This window comes from Rhodamnia argentea, chromosome 5 (genome assembly GCF_020921035.1).
Source record: "Rhodamnia argentea isolate NSW1041297 chromosome 5, ASM2092103v1, whole genome shotgun sequence".
Classification (NCBI taxonomy): domain Eukaryota; kingdom Viridiplantae; phylum Streptophyta; class Magnoliopsida; order Myrtales; family Myrtaceae; genus Rhodamnia; species Rhodamnia argentea.
Window position 1 is genome coordinate 16,284,472 of NC_063154.1, and position 26,808 is coordinate 16,311,279.

The following is a 26,808-nucleotide window of genomic DNA, read 5'->3' on the forward strand; positions in this document are numbered from 1 at the left end:
GCATTTACTATCGCTCACGAAATAATCTCTCCATCTCACAAAGAAATTACACAAATCTAAACATAAATTTTTTATAACTTCAAAGACTCGGGATGCAATTCAAGAGGAAACACTCATCTTGAGTGCTCACTATGAAGAAAAACCACTTCTTGTATAAAAAAGAATTTACTACAATATAAGAAATCTATTCAAATTAAGAAACCTACTGACTTTATTTTTTATTTTGGTCTACTCCCCTGAAGGTGGGGATTCAAATCCCCCCACCTCTCCCTTCTCAAATTAAGAAACCTATTGAATTAGAAAAATATCATTTTCGCTCGAACCTACACATCTTACTTTTATTGTCATATCGGGAGTTACTCCACATATTGCTTGACGCAAAACAGGATAATGGATTTGTTTATGTCTTTTATTGAATCGTTTTCATGATTCGATAGATAATTCATAAGCCAATAAGTTTTTCCCGTGTTTCGGAATACGGTTAAACAACATGTTTACTAATCTATTACGAGTGAGGTCGGCCCTTGCCCGAGGATAAAAGTTGTTGAAATATGTCTCGAGTTTAAGCCCAAAGTGAAAATCTATCTTGATTGTGAAAGTTATCTTAAAGATAATGGATATTATTTTGAAGGTGCGATCAAGATTGGATAAAGTTTGTTTGAAATTTTTTGGGCTAATTCGGATGTGGAGTGAATTAGCAAAGTCCATATTGGACTTCGTATCTTGGAGTCTGACTTTTTAGTCAAAAAGAAAATTGGCTTGTTGCAGAAGTCGGATAAGGAAAGCCAACATGCGCCGGCCAAGAAAAAGGAAAAGAAATAAAATAAAATAAAAGGGAATCTTGGACTTTGCACTTTCGTTGACCGAATTCTTTGGAGATATTGGACGTGGATTCTCTTCTGATTGAGGGGTCCAAAAAGTTAACAGTATATATATATATATATATACACACACAAGAGTCGGGTGATGTTGAACGTACGAAGGTCTTGAAGCACCGCTTATGTGAGTGCTTGTGCATGTTTTTGTGCCGTTCATCCGACGAGTGAAGTTTTTGTTCTCGGAATTACATCAAGAATTCAAGTATCGAAGTCGATTAAATCTTGAGGGTGTCGAAGTCGATTAAATCTTGAGGTTAGATTTGTGTAATTCCTTTACGAGTTTGAGAGATTGTTTCGTTAGGAATTGTGGGGCTAAACACCGTGTGCGTTCTTGAATGTAATTGTGGTTGGAAAACACCGAGAGTGTTTGAGTTACTCGAGTGTGGTTACGTAATCTCCGTGTATCGCTCGTTCTATAGTGAAATTTGTTGCTGCTCTCCCTGTGGACGTAGGTCTCTACGACCGAACCACGTACATCCGGTGTCCGATTTATTTTCTTGTTCTGTCTATTTTTCGTTCGATCGCTTGTTCCGCGCAACAAAAGTAGAGAGTGAGGCTTGTGATACAAGCAGAGGAAGAGAATAAAAACAGAGGAAACAGAGTTTACTCTTGGCCTGGCTTTGCTGGAGAATGTCCCCTCCAAACCCCTCCAAGTGGGTCACTTTATAAACACACAAAAAAACAAGTAATTTTCTTGAACCTTGCTTGAGAAGGCAAACTACTGTTCAAGTGGATCCCACCTCCAGCTTAAGACGACGGCGTTTTCACTACCAGCAGCTTTTTTTTTTTTTGTTTTTTTCAGCAGCTTATTCAAAGGCCACAAAGAGTAGTGTTTCGTCAGCAAAGATGATTCTAGAATGCCAAGTGACATTGGACAGTTTTTTGGGTAAGGAAAAATAACACAAATGATCCCTAAACTTTGATCCAATACGCAATGTGATTCCTAAATTTGTAATTTGTTCAATGTGATCTCTAAATAAATTGAAAGTTTAGATAATCACGTTGCACATTGAATGAAAGTTCAAAGACCGTTTGTGACATATCTTTTTGAAATTGAAAGTGAGAGATAACAAGATTCTTGTTAGTACGATTCCGAAGCACAATGGATTCTCTTTATATATCATTTGCTTATTACTATTCAAGAGGAGATTGAACTTTGGGGGAAAAGAAATTCAAGGGCAGACTCGTATACAGTAGCGAAACCTAGAAGCATGTTCTTGACTGTAGATTTTTCAGATTCTTATGAATATTTATAACCTTTATAAATGTAAAACTGTCCGATATAGTCGCCGTTGGATGTGATATAAGTGCAAATGTATAGTTCGGTAACTAATTCTTATGTACATACGTCGCCTTTTCAATGATCGTCACAAAAAGCCGCCACCCAGAATTCCGATGTGTTGAATCGACAAATTTGCCTCAACGGTTACTTGAAGGAATTAAGTACACCGGATCGAGTATTTTTATGACTTGCTTAAAAATTGGACAAATAGTTAGGACTTTTGGTTCAGTTTTCCCTTTATAATACGAACTACACTGGTGAAGTATATGGCATACTTATTCTTTTGCACGTATAAAATCATCATGGTAAATGACTAGCCATACTTGTTGCAAGAAATTGGTAAGTTACTCAATTAATGAGATGTTGGTAAATTCCCTATAGGAATGATATTTTACTAACCATACATGTTGATAAATCCATCATAGCGTTTGTAGTTTACTAACCACACTTGGAAAATGGGAAAGAAGTTGGTAATTGACTAATTCATTAGCAACGGAGCCATCATAGAATTTTCTAACTAGGGTGCTGGGTAAATTCGTTTTAAGGTTGGTATTTTACTAACCACATTTGAAAAATTTGCAAGAAGCTGGTAATTTTGGTAAATTCTCTATAGTGTCGGTAAGTAACTACTTGAACTTGTAACATTTCAAAGAACCGATAACTTCGTAATGGAATGTTGGTAAGTTTCTTATAACATCAATATTATACTAGAATGTCAAAGAAGTTAGTAAATTATAGAGATGTTGGTAATTTTTCTTGTACTGTTGATATTTTACTTACTGCATCCGTAAAATTCGCAAAAAGTTGGTAACTTACTAAATATTCTGATGTTGGTAAATTTTGGTAATTGGCATTTTGCTAACTACACTAGTAACAATTTGAAGTTGATAAGTTACTAAGATACTGAAATGCGGGTAAACTATTAAAGTGTTGCGTGTTTTATAACTTCATTACGGTCGAAATCATGCTTGATGTTATGGATAAGTGGCATCTAGATGCCACTTGATAGCGAGGTAGTGACTTGATTATGTTTGAAACCATGCTTTATTTTGGGAGAATTTGTTAGAAATCCTACCATCTAGATACCACCTTACCCATAATCAAATCATACGCCTAACAAACAACAAAGGCCGCATGTTTGCCTTTTTTTCCTTTTTTTTTTCTGCTGGCGGTGATGGCGTGGGGTCGCCAATTGAGGAGAGAGGAGAGTCAGAGAGAGAGAGAACTACTTTGCCATATCTGTCGTCATGGTGGGGCGGCACCACCATTGCGGAAAGATATGAGGTGGTGAGCACGTGTAAGAGGCGAGAGATCGAAAGAGACTAATGCCGCGAATGATAATTATTTTGTGCTGGAATCGATTTCTGGTCAAAAATAGATTTTTCTATCTCTAGTTTTTGAACAAAAAATAAATGCATTTGATAATCACGCAAAATTCCTGTTCTGAAATAGAAATTTGATTGATAACAGCGTAAAATTTCTAGGGTTGCCGGTAATCGGCGAATGGTGGCCATTAATCAGTACAAGATCAATATAATGGCCTAACCTGCTGTTTCTGCAAATCACTTCATACCTAAAAATCACAAGTCCTAAGACAAATACTCAAATTGTAAGGAAACAGGTAATTGTACAATATACCCGGATAGAAGATTGATTCAATGTCCTAACCTCGGACAAGCATAGTTGGTACACAACATTATCGCTGACATAGTAAGGCAAGGCGGAGATTAACATGTATAAAGGACCTCAAACACTGGCATTATCACTCTGGTTGGGCATACTATCAGTGCCCTCGTCAAAGTTCAAGAGATCCACGAGATTGATGCCGTCGCTTGGAGAATACGGGCGATGATCATCATAAGACAAGCGTTGCTCTTCGCTCGTCTGAGGCTGCTGATCAGGAGCAGGCACATTCCGGTCTGGTAAATCAAAATCCGACGTCTCGTCCGGATAGGGGAATTCAGCAGTAACTCCGGGAGATGCCTGAGCGACAAAAAAAGAAGAAAAGGAAAGAACGAACAGTAGTAACTCAGAGCTTTAGTATAGTTAGTTGTATCTCTAGATCAGATGCTGCTTTGCATCAATCTAAAGCAACATTTGCTCACCTGTGCACTGATTTCTGGCGTTTCTGAATCATCCAGATTGCAAGGGCCACTTAAATCGGTTGAAGTACTCGCTGTTGCCGACTTTGCTCTCTCGCTTTTCCGGTTTGTTATGTGACAGAGAACCAACGCCATCTGCAAAGACAGAATGGGATGAGTTCCAAGAACAAATTGGTGCTTGAAAGTACTTCGTGCACAAGATACATCACGCATCACTTATCAAAACTTAAGTAATTCTAATTTCGAAGAACAAATTGTGCCCTTTGTTGCTGCAGAATCAGTCTACTTTAAAAGTAAATCGAGCTTAAATCACGGGACAGGGGGAGGAACTAAGAGAATCATGAACTCAGAAAGCCAGAAACTTCAATAAGCTGAACGAGGAACATATGCAGAGAAATGATGCTATCAATTTTACCTGCGCTTGCAACCATGTTAGAGATGCTCAATCAGGGTAAGCAAAAGAAGAGAAGTCGAGTACCGGGTCCGGAATCGCACTGTCCGAAACATTCGACTTTAGGTGGTATTCGTACATGCTCAAGTTGGTCCTACGGGCATTTCTTTGTCTACCTGTGTGGTAAACCAAGCTCCTCCTGAGCCCTATCTCTTCGCCGGTGTCTGGTGCTTGGACAACCCGTTTGGTACACGTCTCTTTCCAAAATCCGCACTCGGTCTTCCTCTTCCTCTTATGACGATGGGGACAAAAGAAGAAACACTCACTTCCATCCGAGGGGATACTTGACAATTCTACAACCAAAGATTGGGACTACAACTTTACCAAAAAAAAAAAAGATTGGGACTACAACTTACCATCCAACCATAAGGAAATGGAGAAATAGAGAACACTAGGGACTAGATGTGAGTTACCGTTGTATCGTGCAAATAGCTCCGGAGGCTCCCAGTCGTAGATGTATAGCTCGGGAATTAGGCAGATAGCTTCCATTTCTCCTCTGAGCTTTTTCATCAAGTGATGACCGACGAGCTCGTCCTCCGTCGGCTTGAATCTGAGTCCCACCGGCCACGCCTCCACCCATTCTCCCATGCTATATGCCTGCTTGTCTCACATTCACTTCTGCAAAAGAGAAAAAAGAGGAGAAGAGTAGAGAATATGGCTATTGAGATAAGCAGAGGAAGAAGAGAAGGAAAAACATAGGAAACAGAGTTTACTCTTTGCTTGGCTTTGCTTTGAGAGTGTTGACTGCAAAACATTCCAAAGCTCATGAAATGTGTAATTTTCTTGAAGCTTGTTTGAGAAGGCAAACTACTGTTCAAGTGGATCCCGTTTCAATCTCAAAACGACTGCGTTTTCGCCAGGAGCAGCTTCTTCGAAAGTCCACAACGCGTATTCAACTCGGTTCATGGGACCCATCTGGTTGTTTTTAGCCAAAGGGAACATATGACAGATAGCTTCATGACCTCGTAGATTCATGTATAAGCAAATGATGGTATGAATTTGAGCAGTGTTTCCCCAGTGAAGAAGACTCTAGAATTCCATGTAAGTAACCATGGAGGTCAAGATGCGAAGTTGTCTCCTCAGTGAAGAAGAGTCTAGAATTCCCCGAGTGACGTCGAAAGTGAAAGAGATAAGAAGATTCCTCTTTATATATCATATGCTTATTAGTTGGGTGTGAACTATGTGGGAAAACTACGTGGGAAAACAATTAAGAGGGCAGACTCGTATACTTTAGCAAAACTTAGATGCATGTTCTTGACTGAAAAAAGTTCAGCTTCTTGTTGGAATTTAGAATTTTTATCCGTCTGAAGCTGCTCGATGTGATATAAAAAGCAAATGGTTAGTGACACAACTAATTCTCATGCATATGTGATGGGCCGAGGCATGGCACGACTGGTCAATCATCTAGCCGAAAAGAACCCAAGACTCGCTGTGTCTTGGCAAACTAGGTTTCCTAAGATTCTCTAGGACTCTCTAAAATATTCTCAAGGGGCAAGCGATACTGTAATTGTCCCTCTCTCTAGAACTTTGCTATTTATTGTCGGTGGTTAGGAAGATTGGACATGCGATCTTAGCCATCGGATCAAATATAGGTCGATGATTGTAATCCGATGCCCTTTATTATATAAAAGGGTGTCCTCCTCCTCATTTGATCAATCAATAAAGAATACAAAAGCATTCCTCCTATAGTTTCTCTCTAGAACACTCTCTCTACGCGATCCGGTCCGAGTAAATCATCAAGAAAAGGCCTAGCTTTGGTGCTCCATTGATCAAAAGAAGCCTAAGTCGCCGCATGAGTCAACCCTTAAGCTATTGACACATGACCCATAAATGCCATCTTTTGGCGGTCATTGAAATAAAAGTTTGATCATTGTCGATGGGTTTGATCCCGTACCGATTCTACTCGACATTTGATTACCAACCTATGAATTAGTAGGTGTTGTACGAAGGAACGTATTAGTAATTTTTCCGTTAAAGTGGGTAAATTTGAGATCAAGGTAATAAACTATGAATATTATATCTTTCTATAAATCATAGTTGATTAGATTACTTGTTTAAAGTTAGAAGAAGAATGATAAATGTTCAAAGAATGCATATCTATATGTGTATTGATTCAAATTGTTAAAATATGTCTCGGGTTTGACCCATTTAAATGAAAACCTAACTTAAAATATAGTTTGTGAAAGCCAAGAAGTTCGAGTTATATTTGTGTTTGGTAGAATTCTGTCGTACTATGCCGAAAATCCATGGGATATATATATATATATATATATATATATATATATATATATATATTGTTTTGGGCCCGAAATTATAGTGCCGAACTATACTGATGGCAAGATCGAGACTTGATTGCACATATTTCATAACCTACACGACTTGATTATACATTTCTAAATCTATGGACTTGTTCGCACATATCATTTGCAAGCATTAAAAACATTTTCCTACTATTTCTTGTGTCTCGTGGTTCATTATGTGTGCAACGCGGTTCACGATCAAATCAATTAGTAATGAAAATGAAAGAGAGAAGAAATCATATTACAATAATTATAGGTTACATCAACGTATATAGTGGGCATTATGGCTCACAAACATTTTGGAAAAACTCTTTCACCTGAAATGCTTTGCATTTTCTCATAAACTTTCGTCAAAGTGTTTGCAATTGGAAAAGGACCCAATGACTTCGAAAGAATTGAACGAGGAGTCGTATGAGGTAAAAATCTCAAACCTTCATGGTCCGTTTAGCCTAGGTAGCCTAATGTTAGTTTTGAAAATGAGAACCACTTTAGAAAATTTGTATTAGTTTTATTATTGATTTTTCTAGAAATCATGGGATTTTCATAAACACATATTGTTCTCTCCCCCAAAATCTTGCTGCGGATGCATATTGACTGTTTTTTGAAGTGGTAACAGCTAAAACTTCCGCAATGGATAAATGTTGACACAAACATACATACGTAACATGTATATCTTTTGAAGTTCTGATCATGCACTAAATATTATTGAAAAATAATTGCGTTTTGCTTACAGAAATGCACAAACAGATTTTCAAACTTGTGGAGACGCCGTTCATGGCTATAAATATAAATTATCATATCACTAAGATCTGAACTCGGGATCCATGAATGCGCGAATATGGTTTGCGGCTCACCGGTTTGTTGCGGTCGCAGTCCATTTAGCCTATTGAACCCATTTTTGAAACTCTGAAGCTATTTAGGATAATTCAATTAGTCATTAATTTTCAGGAATACTAAGATTTCGTCTTTTGTGTGAGATTTTTTGGGTTTAGTGCCAACCGTATTCTAAAATCTTAAGCTGTTAAATGAATGTGTAATTTGATATTATATTATTATATCACTAAGATCTGAACTTGCTCTGCTCATATGAGATTTTGTGGGATCATTACCAACTATTCTAAAAGATTAAGCTTTTAGATGAAGATGGGATTTAATGTTTAATTATTATATAGATCTCCCGCTCTAATAAAATACTTACATATTAAACCACGCCTCTATCAAAAAACTCAAATTTTTAGAGTAGTTGGTAAAGGTCCCACAAAATCTCTAGTATATGAACAGGAGGTCCACTTTAGACCAGGCTAAGTATGGGGAAATGATAAAATAATTAAATATTAAACCATGCTGAGGGTTGATCTTGATGCTATTCACTCGCGATGACCACATCGTCCAGCATATTCCAAAGTACTACAGAAAGGGAGTAGTGGAATCCTATTCGTTCTGTTCTTTTCCCCTTCCTTTTCCAAAGTGAGAGAACATTTATTAATCGAACTGATTACAAAGTTACAGACATTGCAGACCCACTATGCAACAGACAAACAAGCGCAAAGCACAAAGACTGAGGAACCACATTCATCTACATATATCATGAGTAATATAAGACATGTTCCTGGCTTACAGTGGACGAAAAGAAGGAGCGTATGACTAATTCTAGGGTTTGCAAAAAGGGGTCTTCATTTATCAATGTTTGGGCTTAGAACCCTGCGACTTATATATGCTTTTGTACACAGTCTTTGGAGGAGATGAAGCACCGATTAGCATATTGTAGGCAATCTTCAAATGAGAATGAGCCGTTGTCTACTCATACTTACTGTGTCGCAGATATGGCGTGATTCGGGCTGACAAATCGATTGATGGATAAAAAGAAAGGCAAATTTTAAATGAGGAACATGCCCTCTTGACGTGAAAGAAGGTTTCTTTGATGATATTTGAAAGGTTATTTGTGCTCCACAATAGCCGAATGAGAACTCGGTCGCATATGGCTTCACAAGCTTCTCCAATTACCTAGATCGCCTTATCTTCTACTATTTATTAGAGATACATGGACTGTAGGGTGCGCGGCCTTGCTTTGATATCACTTGTAGGTTTTGCGGAAGCGCTGTGGTGGTAACACGAGAGAATTATAATAGACCACTCAAGACACTTGTAATGCAAATTGCGATACCAGTATAACATTCAAAAAATTATCTCACACAGCTATTGGAATATGCTTGGCCACTAGCTTATACAGAGACCCTACGTTGACTCTATTTGTCTACTTAGGCTGCTTTGCCTCTTTCTCTTCGAATCTCACCTTGGCATCCGGTGACTTCCTCTATTCTGAAGCGCTCACGGCTGGAGGCCTTTTTGGAGCTCACACCTTTGCTCTTGACCTCTCACGCTGCGCCTACCTTTCTCTGAAGCTCACCTATGCTACGGTGGCTTGAGACATGTGAACACATATCTTCAATTTGGACTTTTGTTGTTTCCCTTTTTTGACCAAAAGTTAGACTTATCCGAGATGCAGTCCAAGTTCAATATCGACTTTGCAAATTGGCGCCCACTTCTTGGCTGCAAACGGAGAGGTGTTGAATCTCCAGCATGGATCACCTATTTTGAGACATCTTGACATTCTTAGAACTGTCTTGATTGAGGTATCACGTATGTCGATGCAGAATAACTATCAGCCTTCTCATCTTGTATTCCTTCCAACATGTTGAGGGCAAATTCTCTGCTCAGGGTTTAAGAACCCAACGTGGGTTAATATGAAACATTAGCAAAAGGCAGCAACAATCAAAATCCTCACAGAACTGAGGTGCACACTGATGTATCTTTAGAAACAGAGGCTCAACAGAATGCAACATCAGATTATCAGGAACTCATTGTCTAAACCTCGGCCTAGAAAGCCAACAAGTGCATAGAAATCAAGTCTTTCAGCTGTCGCTATTGTTACACATGGATCAAAATGCTCATAAACAGCAGTCATTGACAACTAATGTTGTGCACACTGATGTATCTTTAGAAACAGAGGCTCAACAGAATGCAACATCTGATTATCAGGAATTCATTGTCTAAGCCTCAGCCTAGAAAGCCAACAGGTGCATAGAAATCAAGTCTTTCGGCTGTCGCTATTGTTACACATGGATCAAAATGCTCATAAACAGCAGTCATTGACAACTAATGTTGTGTCTACCCAGCAAAGCTTAGGTGGTGAAGAATCAAGAAAAAAACTTTTGGTCTTTGGGATCTGAACAATTCAATCGTGGCGAAAACAAGCACGGGAAATGGCACCAAAAACCTACATACAGTAATCAATCTGGTATCTCAATGGCAAACAGAGATGTGCTGCACCTGTACAAGAACAGAATTAAGAATGAAGAGGAAGAAGAAATTGATTACCTGGCCTCCTCAAGCATATTAAAAGAGAACGGGTTTAGGTGATATTCGTGCATGACCCCGTCCACCATGTTCTTAGCGAACACCAGAACTGATTGGGGCACCAATACATAGCCCGTCCTTTCAACTTCAAGTAATGATTGGCGAGTACTTCCACAGCGGGCTTCTGCTCCGAACCCTGTCGGCCAAGAGTCCAAGGTTTTATGGAAAGGTTTTCCATATCTCGTGGTCTCTGCGCCTGAAACACAGTAGCGCAGAATGAAGTTTTTTGAGCTTCTCTTGTTTGAGAAGGGATGTCAATATATACTGCACTCATATGAAGTTGGAGCCATGCCTGTTTTGTCTTGACCCTCTGGTGGATTCCACCTGCTTTTCCTTAGCTGTCCTTATCTTCTTCTCTTTTTTCATTTTCTCCTTCAACGTGATTCTCAAGTGCTCACAACTTCATCAGGAAGTTGAGTTGATGGAGACCCAATTGCTGGTCCTACCAGGATGCTTCTAGTCCATGTACTCGCTTTCTTTATTTGGGTCTTTTTTCTTTTTCTTTTTTCTTTTCTATTGATAAAAAACTTAACAAGAACTTTCACTAGAGGTTACACCACTTTTCTTATGGCTTGGAAGACTTTAAACCTCCTAGCAAGACTTTTTATAGCTAAACAAGAACGTTCCTGATTTCATCTGGGGCGCGTTTGTACATTTGAAACGCATCCTCTTGCCAAAATTACAAAAAAATAAATGTTTATTCCTTTCTTGAGTTTGAATGAGATTTGTGAATATTTAATCGATGTCATTTCCTCAAGAGGAGAAAACAAGTATCTAATCTTAATTTCTGTTGATGACTCTTCCCGGAGTAAAACAATGATGTCGGTTCAATGAAATACTGAAGACGATGATTTTGGTTCTTTTCCAAGTTACATCTTACTCGAGTGGAGTTTTAGCCAGCCAGCGAGCTCGAGCTTTTATTTGTGACTAAGTTTTTCACTGTAAGGGTTTTTATTTGAGATAAGGTCGACTTTGGACCTCATTTGTGAAATTAGCCCCTCTTCAAGTCATTATTCAAATTTTTCCAACAAATGGTTGACTAGGAGAGATTAGAGAGGAAATATTTTTACCAAAACACAGAGCTAGAGGCCAATTTAATATTACAAAGCTTATACACGATTGAGAATTTTCACAAGAACATGATAAATAACACTGGAATATTTATAGAGTAGCATGACACTGGCAATCCATGGTAACGACTCATATCTACACCACAATCTCTTCCATCGTATGACTTGCAATAAGGTCACCAAGTGGCCACGCCTTTTCTATACACGGACGACGATAAGGCATGCCAGTTCGTGCTAGTCAAATCTCCAGAGAGATGAGTACCATCGACCGGAGAACAACACGGCGCATAATGTTTTTTTTTTTTTGGTAAGGTAAGGTATATATTGAATTTTCAAAAGTGATACATACAATAAAACCATATACAATCCTCGTACCTGTAGAAACACAGACATGTGTCATCAGGTGCAAAGTTGTATTGGCAAAAAAAGAGAGCTATACAAAAACAACACTGGTCGAGCCAGAGAAACAGCCTACACAAACAACTAGATACCGGAAAATATGTATCCGAATCCGAAAGGCCAAAACAGTAGCCAAATCCCAGCAAAAAAGATACGGGACCGTATATTAAGACACCACCGACTGGTCCATGAAGATGGAAGCAGCAATACCCCACTTCGACTGGATACACCTGTTGCGCGGATTGTCCTCAATGCAGTCAAAAGTGAGACCTTTATCCCTTACTACCTTTACTAGATGTTTGATGATATCCGGTATAAACAGCGTCTTCTGTCTAAAGATGATGTTGTTTCTTTCCGTCCAAATGAGATAACAAAGCGCTCCGAGAGATAATCTTGCAACGCGGTGAGGGAAAGTACGACCACCCAACCAAGGGACAATCCAACGCCAAAAATCCTGCCATGGCTGGTTGACCACGATATATTACATTTAGCAGCCCAAAATAATGCAAGTGAGGATGTAACAGAACATCCAAAGAATAGATGGTCTATGGAATCTGGAGTAAGATGGCAAAAAGCACATAAGCCTTCAGAGATTCTGTGATAACTGAGCAGCATAACTTGCATCGGCAATCAATTACGAGTTGCAAGCCATAATAGAAAGGCATGCCTCGGTGTAATGGCTTTATCCCTGATTGTCATTTTTGCATAATGTTCATTGCTAGTTCCGGCAACAAACCAATTGTCATTTTTGCGGTGATTGCAGAGTCGCCATTTGAGGAGAGAGGCGAGCAAGACAGAAAGAACTAGTTCACATTATCCATTATCATGGTGGGGCGCCATTGCCATTGCCGAAAGAGAGGCGGCGAGAACGGGTAAGAGGCGAGAGATCGAAAGAGACTGAGAAGCCCATCATCGGAAGTAATCAGGGCATTGATGAGGAACAAGTCTTTACCTTAAAATCACTTCACAAATCCAAACATAAATACACAAGTTGTAAGGAAACAGGTAATAACACAATATTACCGGGTACAAGATTAATATATTGTCCTAACCTCGGACAAGCATAGTTGGTACACAGCATCATCACTAACATAATAAGGAAGGCTGAGGTTAACATGCCTAAAGGCCCTCAAACACTGGCATTATCACTCTGGTTTGGCATGCTATCAGTGCCCATATCAAAGTTAAAGAAATCTGCAGGATCGAAGCCATTGCTTGGAGAATACGGCCAATGATCATTGCAGGAAAAACGATGCTCTTCACTCGTTTGAGACTGCTGATCAGGAATCAGCACATTCTGGTCTGGAAAATCAAAATCCGACGTCTCGTTCGGATAGGGAAATTCAACAGTAACACTGGGAGATGCCTGAGCAACAACAAATGAGGAAAGGAAAGAACGAACAGTAACTCTAGCTTCAGTATTGTTAGTTGTATCTCTAGATCAGATGCCGCTTTGAATCAATCTAAAGCAACACTTGCTCACCTGTGCACCAATTTCTAGCGTTCCTTCGTCTTGGGAATCATTCAGATCGGTAGGGCCGCTTAAATCGGTTGAAGTACTTGCCATTGCTGACTTTGCTTTCTTGCTTTTCCGGATTGCTATGTGGCAAAGAACCAACGCTGTCTGCAAAGACATAACGATACCCAGGGATGAGTTTCATGGTTACATAACCGAACCGAAACTCCATTTTGGGCGAGAGTACTTCATGCACAAGACACATCAAGCATCACTTATCAAAATCGAAGTTATTCTAATTTTCAAGAACAAATTGTCCCCTTTGTTGCTCCAGAATCACTCTACTTTTGGAAGTATATAACCTTCAGTAGTAGTCCATGAAACTAAAGCACCAGCCAAGAATCCATTCAGGGGACAGAGGGAGGAACTAGAAAATCATGAACTCAGAAAGCCAGAGACATCACGAAGCAGAATGAGGAACATATGCAGAGAACTGATGATATCAATTTTACCTGCTCTTGTAACCATGTTAGAGATGCTCAATCAGGGGAAGCAAAAGAAGAGAAGTCGAGTACCGGGTCCGAAATTTCACTGTCCGAAATGTTCGAATTTAGGTGATACTCGTACATGCCGAACTTGGTCCTGCGGGCATTTCCTTGTTGACCTTCGTGGTAAACCATGCTCCTCCTGAGCCCTATCTCTTCACCGGTGCCCGGTGCTTGTACAGGACGTATGGTACTTGTCTCTTTCCAGAATCCACACTGGGTCTTCCTCTTCCTCTTACGACCACGTGGACAAAAGAAGAAACACTCGCTTCCATCCGACGGGATGCTCGACAATTCTACAACCAAAGATTGGGACTACAACTTACCATCAAACCATAAGGAAATGGAGAAATAGAGAACACTAAGGACTAGATGTGAGTAACCGTTGTATCGTGCAAATAACTCCGGAGGCTCCCAGTCGTAGATGTATAGCTCGGGAATTAGGCAGATAGCTTCAATTTCTCCTCTGAGTTTTCTGGTCAAGTGATGACGGACGAGCTCGTACTCCGTCGGTTTGAATCTGAGTCCCACCGGCCACGCCTCTGCCCATTCTCCCATGCTATATGCCTGCTTGTCTCACATTCACTTCTGCAAAAGAGAAAAAAGAGGAGAAGAGAGGAGAATGAGGCTGTTGAGATAAGCAGAGGAAGAAGAGAAGGAAAAACAGAGGAAACAGAGTGTACTCTTTGCTTGGCTTTGCTCGAGAGTGTTGACTGCAAACACTTCCAAGTGGACCAATTTATAAGCACAGAAAAAAAGAGTAATTTTCTTGACACTTGTTTGAGAAGGCAAACTACTGTTCGAGTTGATCCCATTTCACTCTCAAAACGACGACGTTTTCGCACCGAGCAGCTTCTTCGAAGTCCCAAACGCGTATTCAACTTGGTTCATAGGACCCATCTGGTTGTTTTTTAGCCAATGGGCACATATCACAGATAGCTTCATGACCCCATATATGCATGAACAAGTAAATGATGGTATGAAAGAAGACTCTAGAATTCCATGTTTGTAACCATGGAGGTCAAGATAAGAAGTTGTCTCAAGTGTTTCCTCAGTGAAGAAGAGTCTAGAATTCCAAGTGAAATGGGTAGTGGGATCAACGACGTCGAAAGCGAAAGAGATAAGATAAAGATTCTCGTTAGTACGATGCAAAAGCACAACCAATTTCTCTTTATATATTATAATGCATATTGCTTGGATGTGAGCTGAGCAAAGCTTAGATGCATGTTCTTGACTAAGAATAGTAGAAAAGTTTAGCTTCTTATTGGAGTTCAGATTATGAGCCTAAAATTGCTTCATGAATTCGCCGTTGGATGTGATATCAGTGAAAATGTTCAGTTACGCAAATTAAAAATGACCACAAAAAAAAAAAAAATCAAATTGCTTCCTTTGTCAAAAGCACAGGTGAACAGATAGATTATCCTTCTACTTGCCAGGTCAATGAGTTATTGACATGTGTAATCCAACTCAGCAATTTTATGATTAAAATTGACTTAATCTAACAGAGGACAAAAGTGTCACGCATGAACCAATTTGGGATTTTTAGCGACCCAAAAATTATTTTGGGCTAAATTTGTCAAATGTGGTGACACCTAAATTTTGACTAACCTTTTTAGTCATTTAATTCTTACATAAAAATTAGAACTAACCTTAGTTCTTGCCAAATATAATCAAATCATTTCATTTGTCAGCATTCATGCATTGCAGTAGCATTCATTTGAATTGGCGGTGCAAAAGTGAGCTTTAGTCGACAGGCGATTTGGACAATGAGCCCCTCACAATTTTCGACAATTAAGAGGAAGGATGTACCAAAATTCTCAAGGTCATTGGGACCAATCTTAAGCTTAATTCAATTCATCTAATTATTAATTTGGGAAAAAGGCTTAATATAAATGCACATTCAATTGGAAAAAGCCTAATTAGAGCCCAAAAGTGCGCAAATAAACCCACAATGGAGAAAGAATTAGGCTAGCCCATTCCATTTAGGGTGTACTGAATTTTACTATGGTGATTGGACCTATTTTCAGATTTAATTTTGCCCATAAGGTCTTTATTTAATTATTTTTTAAATAATTAAAGCCCGATTAGAGCCCGAAATCGCACGAGATGGCCCACAAGAGGTTGGAAATTTTGGCTAACCCAGGGTATACCCTATGGCCAAAAATTACAAGGTATTTTAGAATAATTGGACTCCTCGAGGTTTAATCAAATTCTGAATTTTTCAAATTAGGAATCCTACCTTAATTAGGAAACCTACTTTGGCTAGGATTAGGGTCCTCTAATGCCTATATAAGTAACCTTATGCCTAGGGTTAATTCATTCAAGATTGGATAAAAAAAGTCATGGCAAGCTTTCGAGAATAATCAAGGAGCTCGAGAGCTTTCCCCCGAGGGTCGAAGCACTCCTCCTCCGCCGAGCACCATCCCGGAGTCCCCGAAGTCCGCGGACCAGCCCGACGTCCCAAGCTCATCTGTCTAGCTCCCAATGTCTCACAGCTCCACCATCCAGCTGCGGTGTCTCAGCTCCTAATGTTTGACAACCACCTTTTGTAAATTCGGATCAAAAGGTGGTTGTTCTAGGCAATTAACTTTGGTTGTGCAAGCGCAGATTTTTGCTCGATAAAACGTATATCTTTTGGCTTTTGATTGCAAAATATGTGGTGGCTTGATTGTGTGACATCCTGTATTCCGACTCGTTTTGAAGCCTTGAATAAATGAAAAGTCTCATTGATATATTTCAGTCTAATCTCACTCGAAATTGATCCCTCCCGAGAGTACTAACCAAATGAGAATGGCTAACTAGGAAAATCAAGTACGTGGACCTAAGAACTTGATCATGGATTGACTCTTTGGCCATGAAAATTGTTGAGGGAATATTTTGGACCAATATGGGCTAATCCTAGAATGATTCAGGAACGATTTGGGTAATATCGTATGCTTGGATCACTGGTGATTCCGTTTGAGCTCGTTTGGGTTCCAAACGTCCCTCAATTATTTTTTAACGATCGTGTCCATCGGGACTAGTGATTGACCCTCGCAATTGAATGACAACCAAAGTCGCCATGGCTTGAGAAATTCTTAAATGTGATATTAATCACGGGTCGATACGCGTAACTCCTAAAAGCCGCCCGTTAGTTTGAGATACGCTGAAATTTCAATTGATCGAGATTGATCGCGAATCGAGCTTCAGAATTTGACGTCGGACTTTCAAGGGTTTCAATAATTAAATTTTGGATGTTTCCTCATCCAATGTATAATTTCTTTGCGGTTCGCCCAAAGGGTTCAGGAAAATTAAAATTTGGACTGGAAATGGGAAAAGACCCATTTACCCTTGGAGAATACCCAATTTTTCACTTGGGCCGAAGGGCATTTTGGTCATTTCTCCCTCTTGGCCAAATTTCTTGACTAGTCTTGGTTGAGGAATTGACCATTTTGCCCCTCTTGCATTGAAGACCCAAAAATATCTACCCTTGAATTATCCAACCTTTTATTAATTAATGTTTTGGCCTTCTCCTTCTTTATTTTCAAGAATACTCTCTCTACCTCACTTTCTCTCTCTACCTCACCCCTGGCCGAATTCCCTCTCTCCCTCATTCTCCATTGCCGAAATTTTCTAAGCCACCGCCAGAGCTCCATTCTCTACCGTGAACCGTTGGAGTAGCTTGAGTTTTGGCCGATCAAGAGGAGTTGCCGGAGCAATCGGATTGGGGTCAAAACTTCTCCCGATTTCTTGTCGGAAAACTTGCTAGAATTGTGGTAAGTTGGTTCCTAACTCTAGATTATGTATCTAGGTTGCTAATAGACTTTAGATTGGATGATTTTGATAAAGAAATTGTTGGATTTGTGCTTGGATTGTGCTATGGCCAAAAATTGGATGAAGGAGGAGAGAGAAATAGAGATGTTCTTGCATGAATAGTGGAAATGCATGATTACTAATGGATGGCTAGGATTTGATCTTGCTTATTTTGCTTTAATCCAATGGTTGGTATTGAATCTTGTTTAGGAAGCTTGATCTGATGGCCGAGATTAATTCCTTATTAGTATAATTTAATTGAGTGGTGGAGATTTATTGCATGTGGGGATATTCTAATCGGACGGCCCGGATTAATCGCCACATCAGTATATTTTGATTAATTGGTACGCATTAAATGTACGTTAGTGAAATTTCGATCGGACGGGGATTAATAATTGCTACGTGGATATATTTTCGATCGTGTGGCATAGATTAATTTTTGTGGTGACAAAAATTAATCGTGTGGCTCTTTCGGTTGTATGTTTAGCCTCTTTGTCACTTCTTTTGCTTGGCTTTGCCTTGGGTACACGCGTCCTTGACGCTGCTATGTATTTTGCAACCGGTTCACCGTTGAACCCTCTCTGGCACTCATGGTGCCACTCATGGTTCATGGTTTTTGTGTCCGGTTTTTTTCTACTTGTACCTAGCTTTTTGAAAAGTTCAATACACACTTACCTTACCAAAAAAAAAAAAAAATTAATCGTGTGGCCTGATTGGCCATTGGTCTTGTGTGACCTAATAGGGTGGTCCTGATTTATTAATTCTCTAACGTGAGTGAATCACGTGGTCTCGATCGAGTATTTATTCAGTATATTTGAATTGAGCGGTCTCGATTGGGCAGTTAAGGAAAATTAGAAAGATTGCATGGTTCCGATCTTTTTTAGAGAAAAATTGGTGAGACCGGATGATCTCGATCTGCTAATTAGGAAATTTAGCGAGATCACGCGGCGAAGATTGATTGATCGGAAGGATCTGAGAGATTGTGTGGTATCATACAAGCGATCGAGGAATTATTATTCTTGTATGGTCTTAAGTGGAATATTTGAGAGGAAATGTGAAATTTTTACCCTAAGGTGTGATGATGTGGGATTCGTATTTTATAAGACCATGAATTGCCCGAGGCGTGATGACGCGGGCTCTGTTATTATTATTTTACCCCGAGGCGTTAAATGTGGGGTTGTGCTTATTATATTATCCTAAGGCGTTAAACGCAGGATAGTAACTTGAGGCGTTATTACGCGGGTCTATTCGGTTATAATATAGCCTGATGCGTTAAACGCGGGCTCCGGACCAACGCGAAATTTTATATGACAACTTGATGCATTAAACGTGGGCTTTGGATCCACGTGGACTATTTATATTATAGCCTGAGGCGTTAAACGCGGGCTCTGGTGCAACGTGGATTATTTTATTGATAGTCCGAGGCATGGAACGCCATTATGGGAGTAACGAAGAATATTTGTGAAGGTGTGGCAATTTTTGAAGAAAGAATGAAATATTTGGGAATTTATTTGTGGAATTTTTTATTCAAGGGAGAATTGTTGGAAATTGCTCACCTAGGTTGTGTCTGGAGGCACTAGCGCCCTAACCTAGGAGTAGGGACTAGCTTAGCGAGATTTTATCTCACCCCGTCGTCAGCTTTTTTTTTTTTTTTTTTCGGACCCTCCACCTCGGCCATGAGTGTTCCGCCCCCGAGGTTCGGTATTCCCCAGGACATGGATATGCAAGTTACGGAGTATCATGTTGGGGAGGATCAAGTTTACTATAGGTACGGTACTACCGCTTAGGTGGACATCGGAGAGCTCTACTAGAAGCCCCGGACGTACGTAGCGTGGACTTATCGCCACGGGGATTTGACCGTGGGACCGCTGAGTGGATTCGATGTTTCCTTCAATGGAGTTGGGGAGTACGACCCCGTGAATGCTGCACCTCTAGATGGAGTGGTGGTGAATCCCGAGGCTGCACCTGAAGTGTTGGCGCCCGACCCCGTAGCTGCGGTACCGGGAGAGGATGGAGAAGTTGTGGAGCCTTCGGATGCCGAGTAGCTACTAGAGATGGATGAGGACGAGCCGGCAGCCATAGACGAGATAGTGCCGGATAGTGAAGACGAGGCATAGGGTAGTTGGCCTCCCGACTTTTGTAGAGCGTGTTATTTTGGAAGTGTAGTGGGCTTCAACCGCGTAATCTTTCGTTGTAGGTGGTCACAGGCTTGTACAGTGGCCTCTAAAGCCCTAGGTTTGAGAGTGGTAACAATTATGTATATTGTACATAAGTTTGTTTTTACCATCCCAAGTTATCGTAGAGTTGTTGTTTTCTGTACGGAGAATTGTTTATGCTTCCGCATGTGTTTTATTTCTGTGGTCTTTGAATCCTGGAGAATCGTACATAAGCGAGGCCGGGTGGGATGCTGACGGCTCGCGGGGTTCGGGTCGTGACAGATTGGATGCTACACATGTTCATATATTTTTCTGGATTTATATGGTTTTGCAATCACATTAAAAGTTAGACCTTTTTTTGGATAGAAAGAAAAAGAAAGGACTTTTGTCATCCGTCAAAGCTCGAACTTTTTGAAACGTGCTTCATCGTATCACCTTCAATCGACCATGTATGTCGCTAGTCCCTCCTCGCCGTGCTTCAACCTAGAGTCGCTTGAATCACATTACAGCTTTGCGCATCAAAAACCGTTTGTTCTTTGATAGACGACTTGGTTCACAAGTTTGGAAAAAAAATGAAAATTGAGAGGCTTGCACTAAAAAACAAATTGATTTTTGAGAAGTTCATTCGATTGATATACTTTGCAAAATTCTATGCATATTTTCGAGAATCGATTAATTTGATTGGAACATATCTTTTCTACAAAAATTGTGAATTATTTCAAAGTACAATTATGCTTGTACGTGTGAATGATACATCAAACCCTCAATTTTGAAGGGCGGATTGATAATTTCAAAATAGAATTTCATGTTTTGCCTTGTGTATATAAAGGCGACGGTAATTCTATACTCAATTCGTTTTTCTGCCCCAATGCAAGGGCACACCGTGAATTAAATCGGAATTTTCATAATTAAAGGTGTATTATGGGCAAAATTATTTGTTTTTGTTCAGATTTTGTGTCTTTTCTCTTTTTAGTTAAATTCCTAAAAATAACAAAAATATGACACCTTTTTCTTAAGGGTAAATCACCTTTTTTCATATTTCACATGTCAAAAATAACATTTAATATAAGTTGGGACTTTGAGAAATCAAATTCTTAAACTATAACGAATGTTATTCACTTTTAGGGTAGTTTTTTTTATTTTTTTGGGTAAAGGTAAGATATATATTGAGTAAAGAGCAAATTACAAAACAAACCTCCACCGCACACCACCGGAGTGTCACTAAAAGCGTAAGGGCAGCTCGGGTAGAAAAAGTCTAACTAGACAAGAGCCACAGAGAGGCCATCAACCGAGACCAAACTGTGGGGACTATACAAGAACCTGTACAAGAGTGACGCAAGTAGCTGTATAAGATAAAGTAGACCAAGCACAGTGGTCCAAAATGATAACGGGAAGGACAAAACTTCCCAAAAATCAATCAAAAATCGCGGAGGAGATGCCCCAAGAAATCTGCATTCTTCGATTTCTGGGGATGTCGTCAACACTCCCGAAGGTGGTAGCCTTATCCTTGACCACCTTTTGAAGACATTCCTTGATGGCAGTCAAATTAAGTTGCTTGTTGCGGAATAGGATGTGATTCCATTCCGTCCAAATCACGTGGCAAAGAGCGCCAAATGAGAATCTTGCAATGCATTGATAAAAATAGGTGGCCCCGAAAGTGCTTCATCACCCACCTAAGGTTGTCTTGCCAAGAAGCATTATGCCAAGCAAAGTTGCACTTAGCCGACCAAAACAGAGCAAAGGCATTTGTAATACTACAACCAAAAAATAAATGGTCAATAGAGTTAGGGCGATAATTACAAAAACCACATAGACCTTCTGCAATACGATGATAGGCAAGGAGGATGACCTGGGTGAGTAGTCCGTTAAGGGTAATAAGCCATAGAATGAAGGAATACCGCGGAGCAAGATGACGATCCCATATGAACGGGTGCCATTGAACGACTTGTCCCTTGCGCCGAAAAAGATCCCAAGCCGAAGCTGAGGAGAAGACACCGGAGGAATGTCCGAGCCAGATTAGGATATCCTATTGGCTCTCGGGGGTCACTTTCGGGGTAGTTTTTGCCTTCATTTTTCATAAATCCGAAAAATACATGAAAATACCAAAAATATCATTCTCATTGCATAGCAAATAGTTTAGTACTACATTTGCATTATCATGCATTTGCACATCATCATTTTGCATATCATTATTTGCACGTCATTTAGGTTGGTGCAATTTTTGCATATACTATAGTTTTTGCATATCTAGGCTAGTCCATTGCATTTGCCATGTCATATAGTTGCATTAGCATGACACCTAACAAGAGAAAATCCTAAATCACCAAATCAAGGATTTTTCATGAAAATCGGTATCGAAAGGGCATTAACTAAAAAATTAATGTAACCAAGTCCTCTAACACTTAATCTCTGGTTCGGAGAAAATAAAATAGTTCTCCTGCTATTTTACTTGGGTTTCTAATCAACCTACTAAAAAATGATTACTAGTGACTCCAAGATAAATCTTTGCATGAAATTGAACCTAAGTTATGAATTGGTAGGGCTTGAGAGAGTCCGAATTAGGTTAGTCAAATAATTAAATTGATAATTTATTAGCCTAATTTTAGGTCGCGACAACATGTGTACTAGTTCGGGATCGTGGTATTAACCATATTTATTACATATTTAGGTATATTAGTATAGTTTATCATTTTATAAGATTTACATTATGCAATAATCATGGATTTATAGATGGATGTTATCTTCATTTGTGCATTTGTGGATTCTTGTGGATTGTGAGAGATTCTTATCATCTCATTTTGTGTACTTCAAGCCCATTAATATTCATATACCGTTCATTTCAAACCGTGGACATGATAGGGCATTAAGTATTTAGCTTTACTATTGTTATTCACCAAACAAGGGAAATTATACAAAAAAATCCTTAGATTCATATCATATCCTATCCTATCTAGTCTTATCATGTCTAGAAATTTAGGCGACTTAAGTCAACCTTTAGGATTTTTTAAGTAGACAAATATTGATTCTTTTTTCAATAAATCCTAGGGTTTTTATGATTACCTATTGTTTTTTCCTAGATAAAGTACCAAAAAAGTTCCAACTTGTGCGGACGCAGTTCATGGCCATAAATAATGAGAGAAACTGTGAGAAATAATAAAATTGATTTTTTGGTTGAAAAAGAAAAGTTGAACCTTGCTCTTACTGAGGCGGTGTTATGTGGCGGTGCACTTAAAGGAGTCTAGGTGAATAACTTTGATTTTGCTTCTTCATTTTTGAATTTTCAAACTCCTTGACTTGAGGAAGAAGCCAACACCCTGGCTCGGGCAAGAGACAGTCTCTTTGTCTTGGGCAAGAAACAAAGTCGTTATCTTGGGTAAGAAGCAAGGTTGAAGTGTTTCTATATATACATGAGGAAATCTTTTTGTTTCTTGTAAACTATAGAAGCATATAGAGCATAAGAGTGAGAGAGTTTGAGAGAAAATCTTGCTTGTGTTTTCTCTATTTGTAAAGTCTTTGCAAGGGAATTTTGAATACCACTCTCATCTTTATACATTTGTGTTCTCTGCACTTTAAACCCTCCAAAGATTATGTGTTCACAAGAAACGATGATAGTGACAATGATGAAATCACTGATGTAACAATGGTAAAATTTTGTTTAATCACCGAATGTGACCCCATATCCTTTGATGATGCAGTTGTAAATGAAAAATGGATCCAAGCAATGGATGAAGAAATCCACTCCATTGAAAGGAATGACATATGGTGCTAATTTATGTATCTCCTGGTAAGAAGCCCATTGGTGTCAAATGGGTGTACAAGACAAAGTACAAACCCAATGGTCAGGTAGACCATTACAAAGCCAGGCTGGTCTTGAAAGGATATAATGAAAAGCTAGGTACTAATAACTTTGAAGTATTTGCATCGGTGGCTCGAATGGATACCATTCGGGTGATTTTAGCACTAGCGGCTCGGAATCATTGGAAGATCCATTAAATGGATGTCAAATTAGAATTTCTTAATGGTTTCCTTAATGAGGAAGTCTAGATAAATTTTACGAATGGTGCTGCTACAATTGGTAGCGAACTCGGTGGAGCAACTACGGGGCTATGAGAAGAAAGGGCATGAAAATCAAGTTTACAAGCTGACGAAAGCATTGTATGGATTAAAACAGGCACCTCGAGCTTAGTACGTGAGGATCAACACATACCCGTTGAAGTATGGTTTTCAAAACTGCCGATAAGAGCATACACTATATATCAATTCAAATACCAATGGTAATCTCATCATTATATGCCGATAAATAGATGACTTGATATTTACAGGAAACTGTGAAAAGATGTTTGCTGTATCTAGGGAGGCCGTGACTAGCCAGTTTGAGATGATAGACTTGGGATTCACGTTATATTTTCTAGGCCTTGAAGTGAAGCAGAAAGACGATGGCACATTTATTTCACAGCAAAAATATGCTAATGATATTTTGAAGTGATTCAATATGGAATCGCTCAAATAAGTTCGAACTTTCATAGCAGAACAGTTTGAGCTAAAGAAAGAAGGAACCGGTGAGCTAGTAAATTCTACTTATTTTAAAAGTATTGTTGGCAATTTAAGATATTTGACCTCTACTAGGCCAAATATTATTTATGGTGTAGGAATTATGAGTCGGTTCGTGGAGAAACCATACCAATCACATTTGCAAGCAGCGAAAAGGATTCTACAATATATTAGCAGAACTTGTGATCATTGAATTTTATATTCCTACATTGACAATTTCAGTTTAGTGGGGTATACCGATAGTAATTAGGCAGGTGATATTGATATGTGGAAGAGCACGTCCGAGTTTGCGTTCTTTCTCATATCAAGAGTGATTTCTTAGTCCTTGAAAAGCAATAAGTTACTGCACTCTCAATAGCTGAAGCATAAGAACAAAAAAAGAACATAGCTAAAGTAGAATACATAGCAGTAGCTTCAGTAGCATGTTAAGGGATATGGCTTCGTAGGATGTTTTGTGAATTGATGCATGAACATAAAGGTCCTACCAAATTGATGTGTGATAACAAGTAGGCAATTGCATTAGCCAAGAATCCTATTTTCCATAGCAAGAGCAAAGACATCGACATCAAGTATCACTATACAATACGGTTGAGATTATATCGTCTGTGATGATCTTGTCGGGAAACCATTTTCCTTTTCTATAAATACATGGAGAAGTCTTTTTATTTGTTGTAAGCCATAAGAAGCACATAGGGCATAAGAGTGAGAGAGTTTGAGAGAAAATCTTGCTTGTATTTTCTCCATTTGTAAAGCCTTTACAAATGCATTTTGAATACTACTCTCATCTTTGTATATTCGTGTTCTCTCCACTTTAAACCCTCCAAATTTCCTCGTCCCTCTTGGTTCCTAGAGAAACAACAGTTGTTTTACATGTTTTTTTTCCTGATAGTGCAGGATTTATGATTATGCAAACCTGGTTTGTGGCTCACTGGTTTATTGTGCCCAACTCGAAACTCCTCGTTCACCTGTATTTGGTTGTAGTCCATTTAACCTATATAACCCATTTTGAAACTCGCAACAATTCAGGAAATTAATCCAGCTAGTTATTGATTCTCAGAAATCTGAAGATTTCATCTTTTAGTTGTTGATGCCATTCACTCACGATTGACCCTATCATCCAGCAAATTCCAAGTAATACAGAAAGTGAGTTGTCGAATCATATTGTTCTGTTCTTGTCCCCTTCGTTTTGCAACGTGAAAGATAATGCACTAATCAAACTGATTACAAAGTTGCAGACATTGCAGACTCACCATGCAACAGACAATACTTAAAAACAAGGGTAAAGCACAAAGACTGAACCATATTCATAGCTTACAGGGGATGAAAACGAGGTACTATTGCATCCTGTGGTAAAGAGCATCCAAGAACGAAGGACTGATTCTGGGGTATTGCAAAAAGGGTCCTCAATTATCAATGTTTTTGCCCGGAACCCTGTGATGTATATATGCTTTTTTATACAATCTTTGGAGGTGATGAAGTAACTGACTAGCATATTGTAGGCAATCATCGGTTAAGAATGTGCCGTTGTCTGTTCATACTTGCTGTGCTGGAGATTTGTCGTAATCCGGGTTAAAAATTGACTGTGGATGAAAAGAAAGGGAAATTGGAAGTGAGACATGGCCTCTTGACAAGAAAGAAGGTTTCTTTGGTTCTATCAGAAAGCTCATTGTGCCCTACACTAAGAGAATGAAAACTAAATTGCATATGTCTTCACAAATGTAACACCCTAAATTTTGGGCAAAGAAAATAGTGAAATCTAGTCTATGGAACGACTAGAAAATTTTAATTTGATGCTCAAAGTTTGGATGTTAAGAAATTAGAAATCGGAAATCGGAAATTTCCGGGACCGTTACTCGAATTGGAATAAATTCCGATTAAATGAGTAATTGTGTCTTAGAATTAGAAAATTTCATATTAATCCTTGCTCGGGCTAATTTGACTCAAGTTCGGATTAAATAACCCACCGTCGGGTTTCACCGTCGGGTTTCCGGACGCCCGAAATTCCTAGGGTGTGAAATTACGAAAATACCCCCGGCCAAAATGTGAAATTACGAAAATGCCCCTAGGGTTTTATGAACTAATGGACAAAGACATTAAATTAGTGGACCCCACGTGACCAGCTCAGCCCTTAGTCAGCCCTCTAGAATTCTCTCTCGTTTTCTCTTCTTCTCACACGTGCACCCCCCCTTTTTTCCACCGACTTGCTCCAGCTCTTTTTCCTTCTTTCATTTCTTCATTTCTCAGCTACAAACCTCACAGAAACCGACCACCCCACCATACTACAACATCCATAGAACCACCTCGAAGTGATCGGACCGCCGCCGCACCGCCGGATTCGCCGGAAAGCCCGCTGCAAAAGGGCTTCGCGGATTGCCCTGTTTTCGCCGAACCTGTGCTGCAGCTGCTTCT

General features: G+C 39.4%; 1 protein-coding gene across 5 annotated transcripts in view; it reads right to left on the minus strand.

Moving 5' to 3' along the window:
- Window positions 1-3,623: 3,623 nt before the first annotated feature.
- Window positions 3,624-26,808, minus strand: part of LOC115746582 (protein NTM1-like 9) — a 42,227-nt gene continuing 19,042 nt past the window's right edge. Inside the window, exons 1-5 of one of the 5 annotated variants that reach the window (XM_048278880.1) lie at window positions 14,284-14,715; window positions 13,931-14,196; window positions 13,383-13,523; window positions 13,078-13,265; window positions 3,624-3,982 (exon numbers count right to left, since the gene is read on the minus strand). In XM_048278880.1, coding sequence (XP_048134837.1) covers window positions 3,907-3,982; window positions 13,078-13,265; window positions 13,383-13,523; window positions 13,931-14,196; window positions 14,284-14,458 — 846 coding nt within the window. In that variant the 5' untranslated portion in view covers window positions 14,459-14,715 and the 3' untranslated portion in view covers window positions 3,624-3,906. Of the gene's footprint in view, window positions 4,144-4,265; window positions 4,398-4,740; window positions 5,007-5,126; window positions 5,332-5,426; window positions 5,478-13,077; window positions 13,266-13,382; window positions 13,524-13,930; window positions 14,197-14,283 lie in introns of those variants that run through there. The other 4 variants (XM_030682407.2, XM_048278881.1, XM_030682410.2 and 1 more) reach the window with 4 other exon arrangements.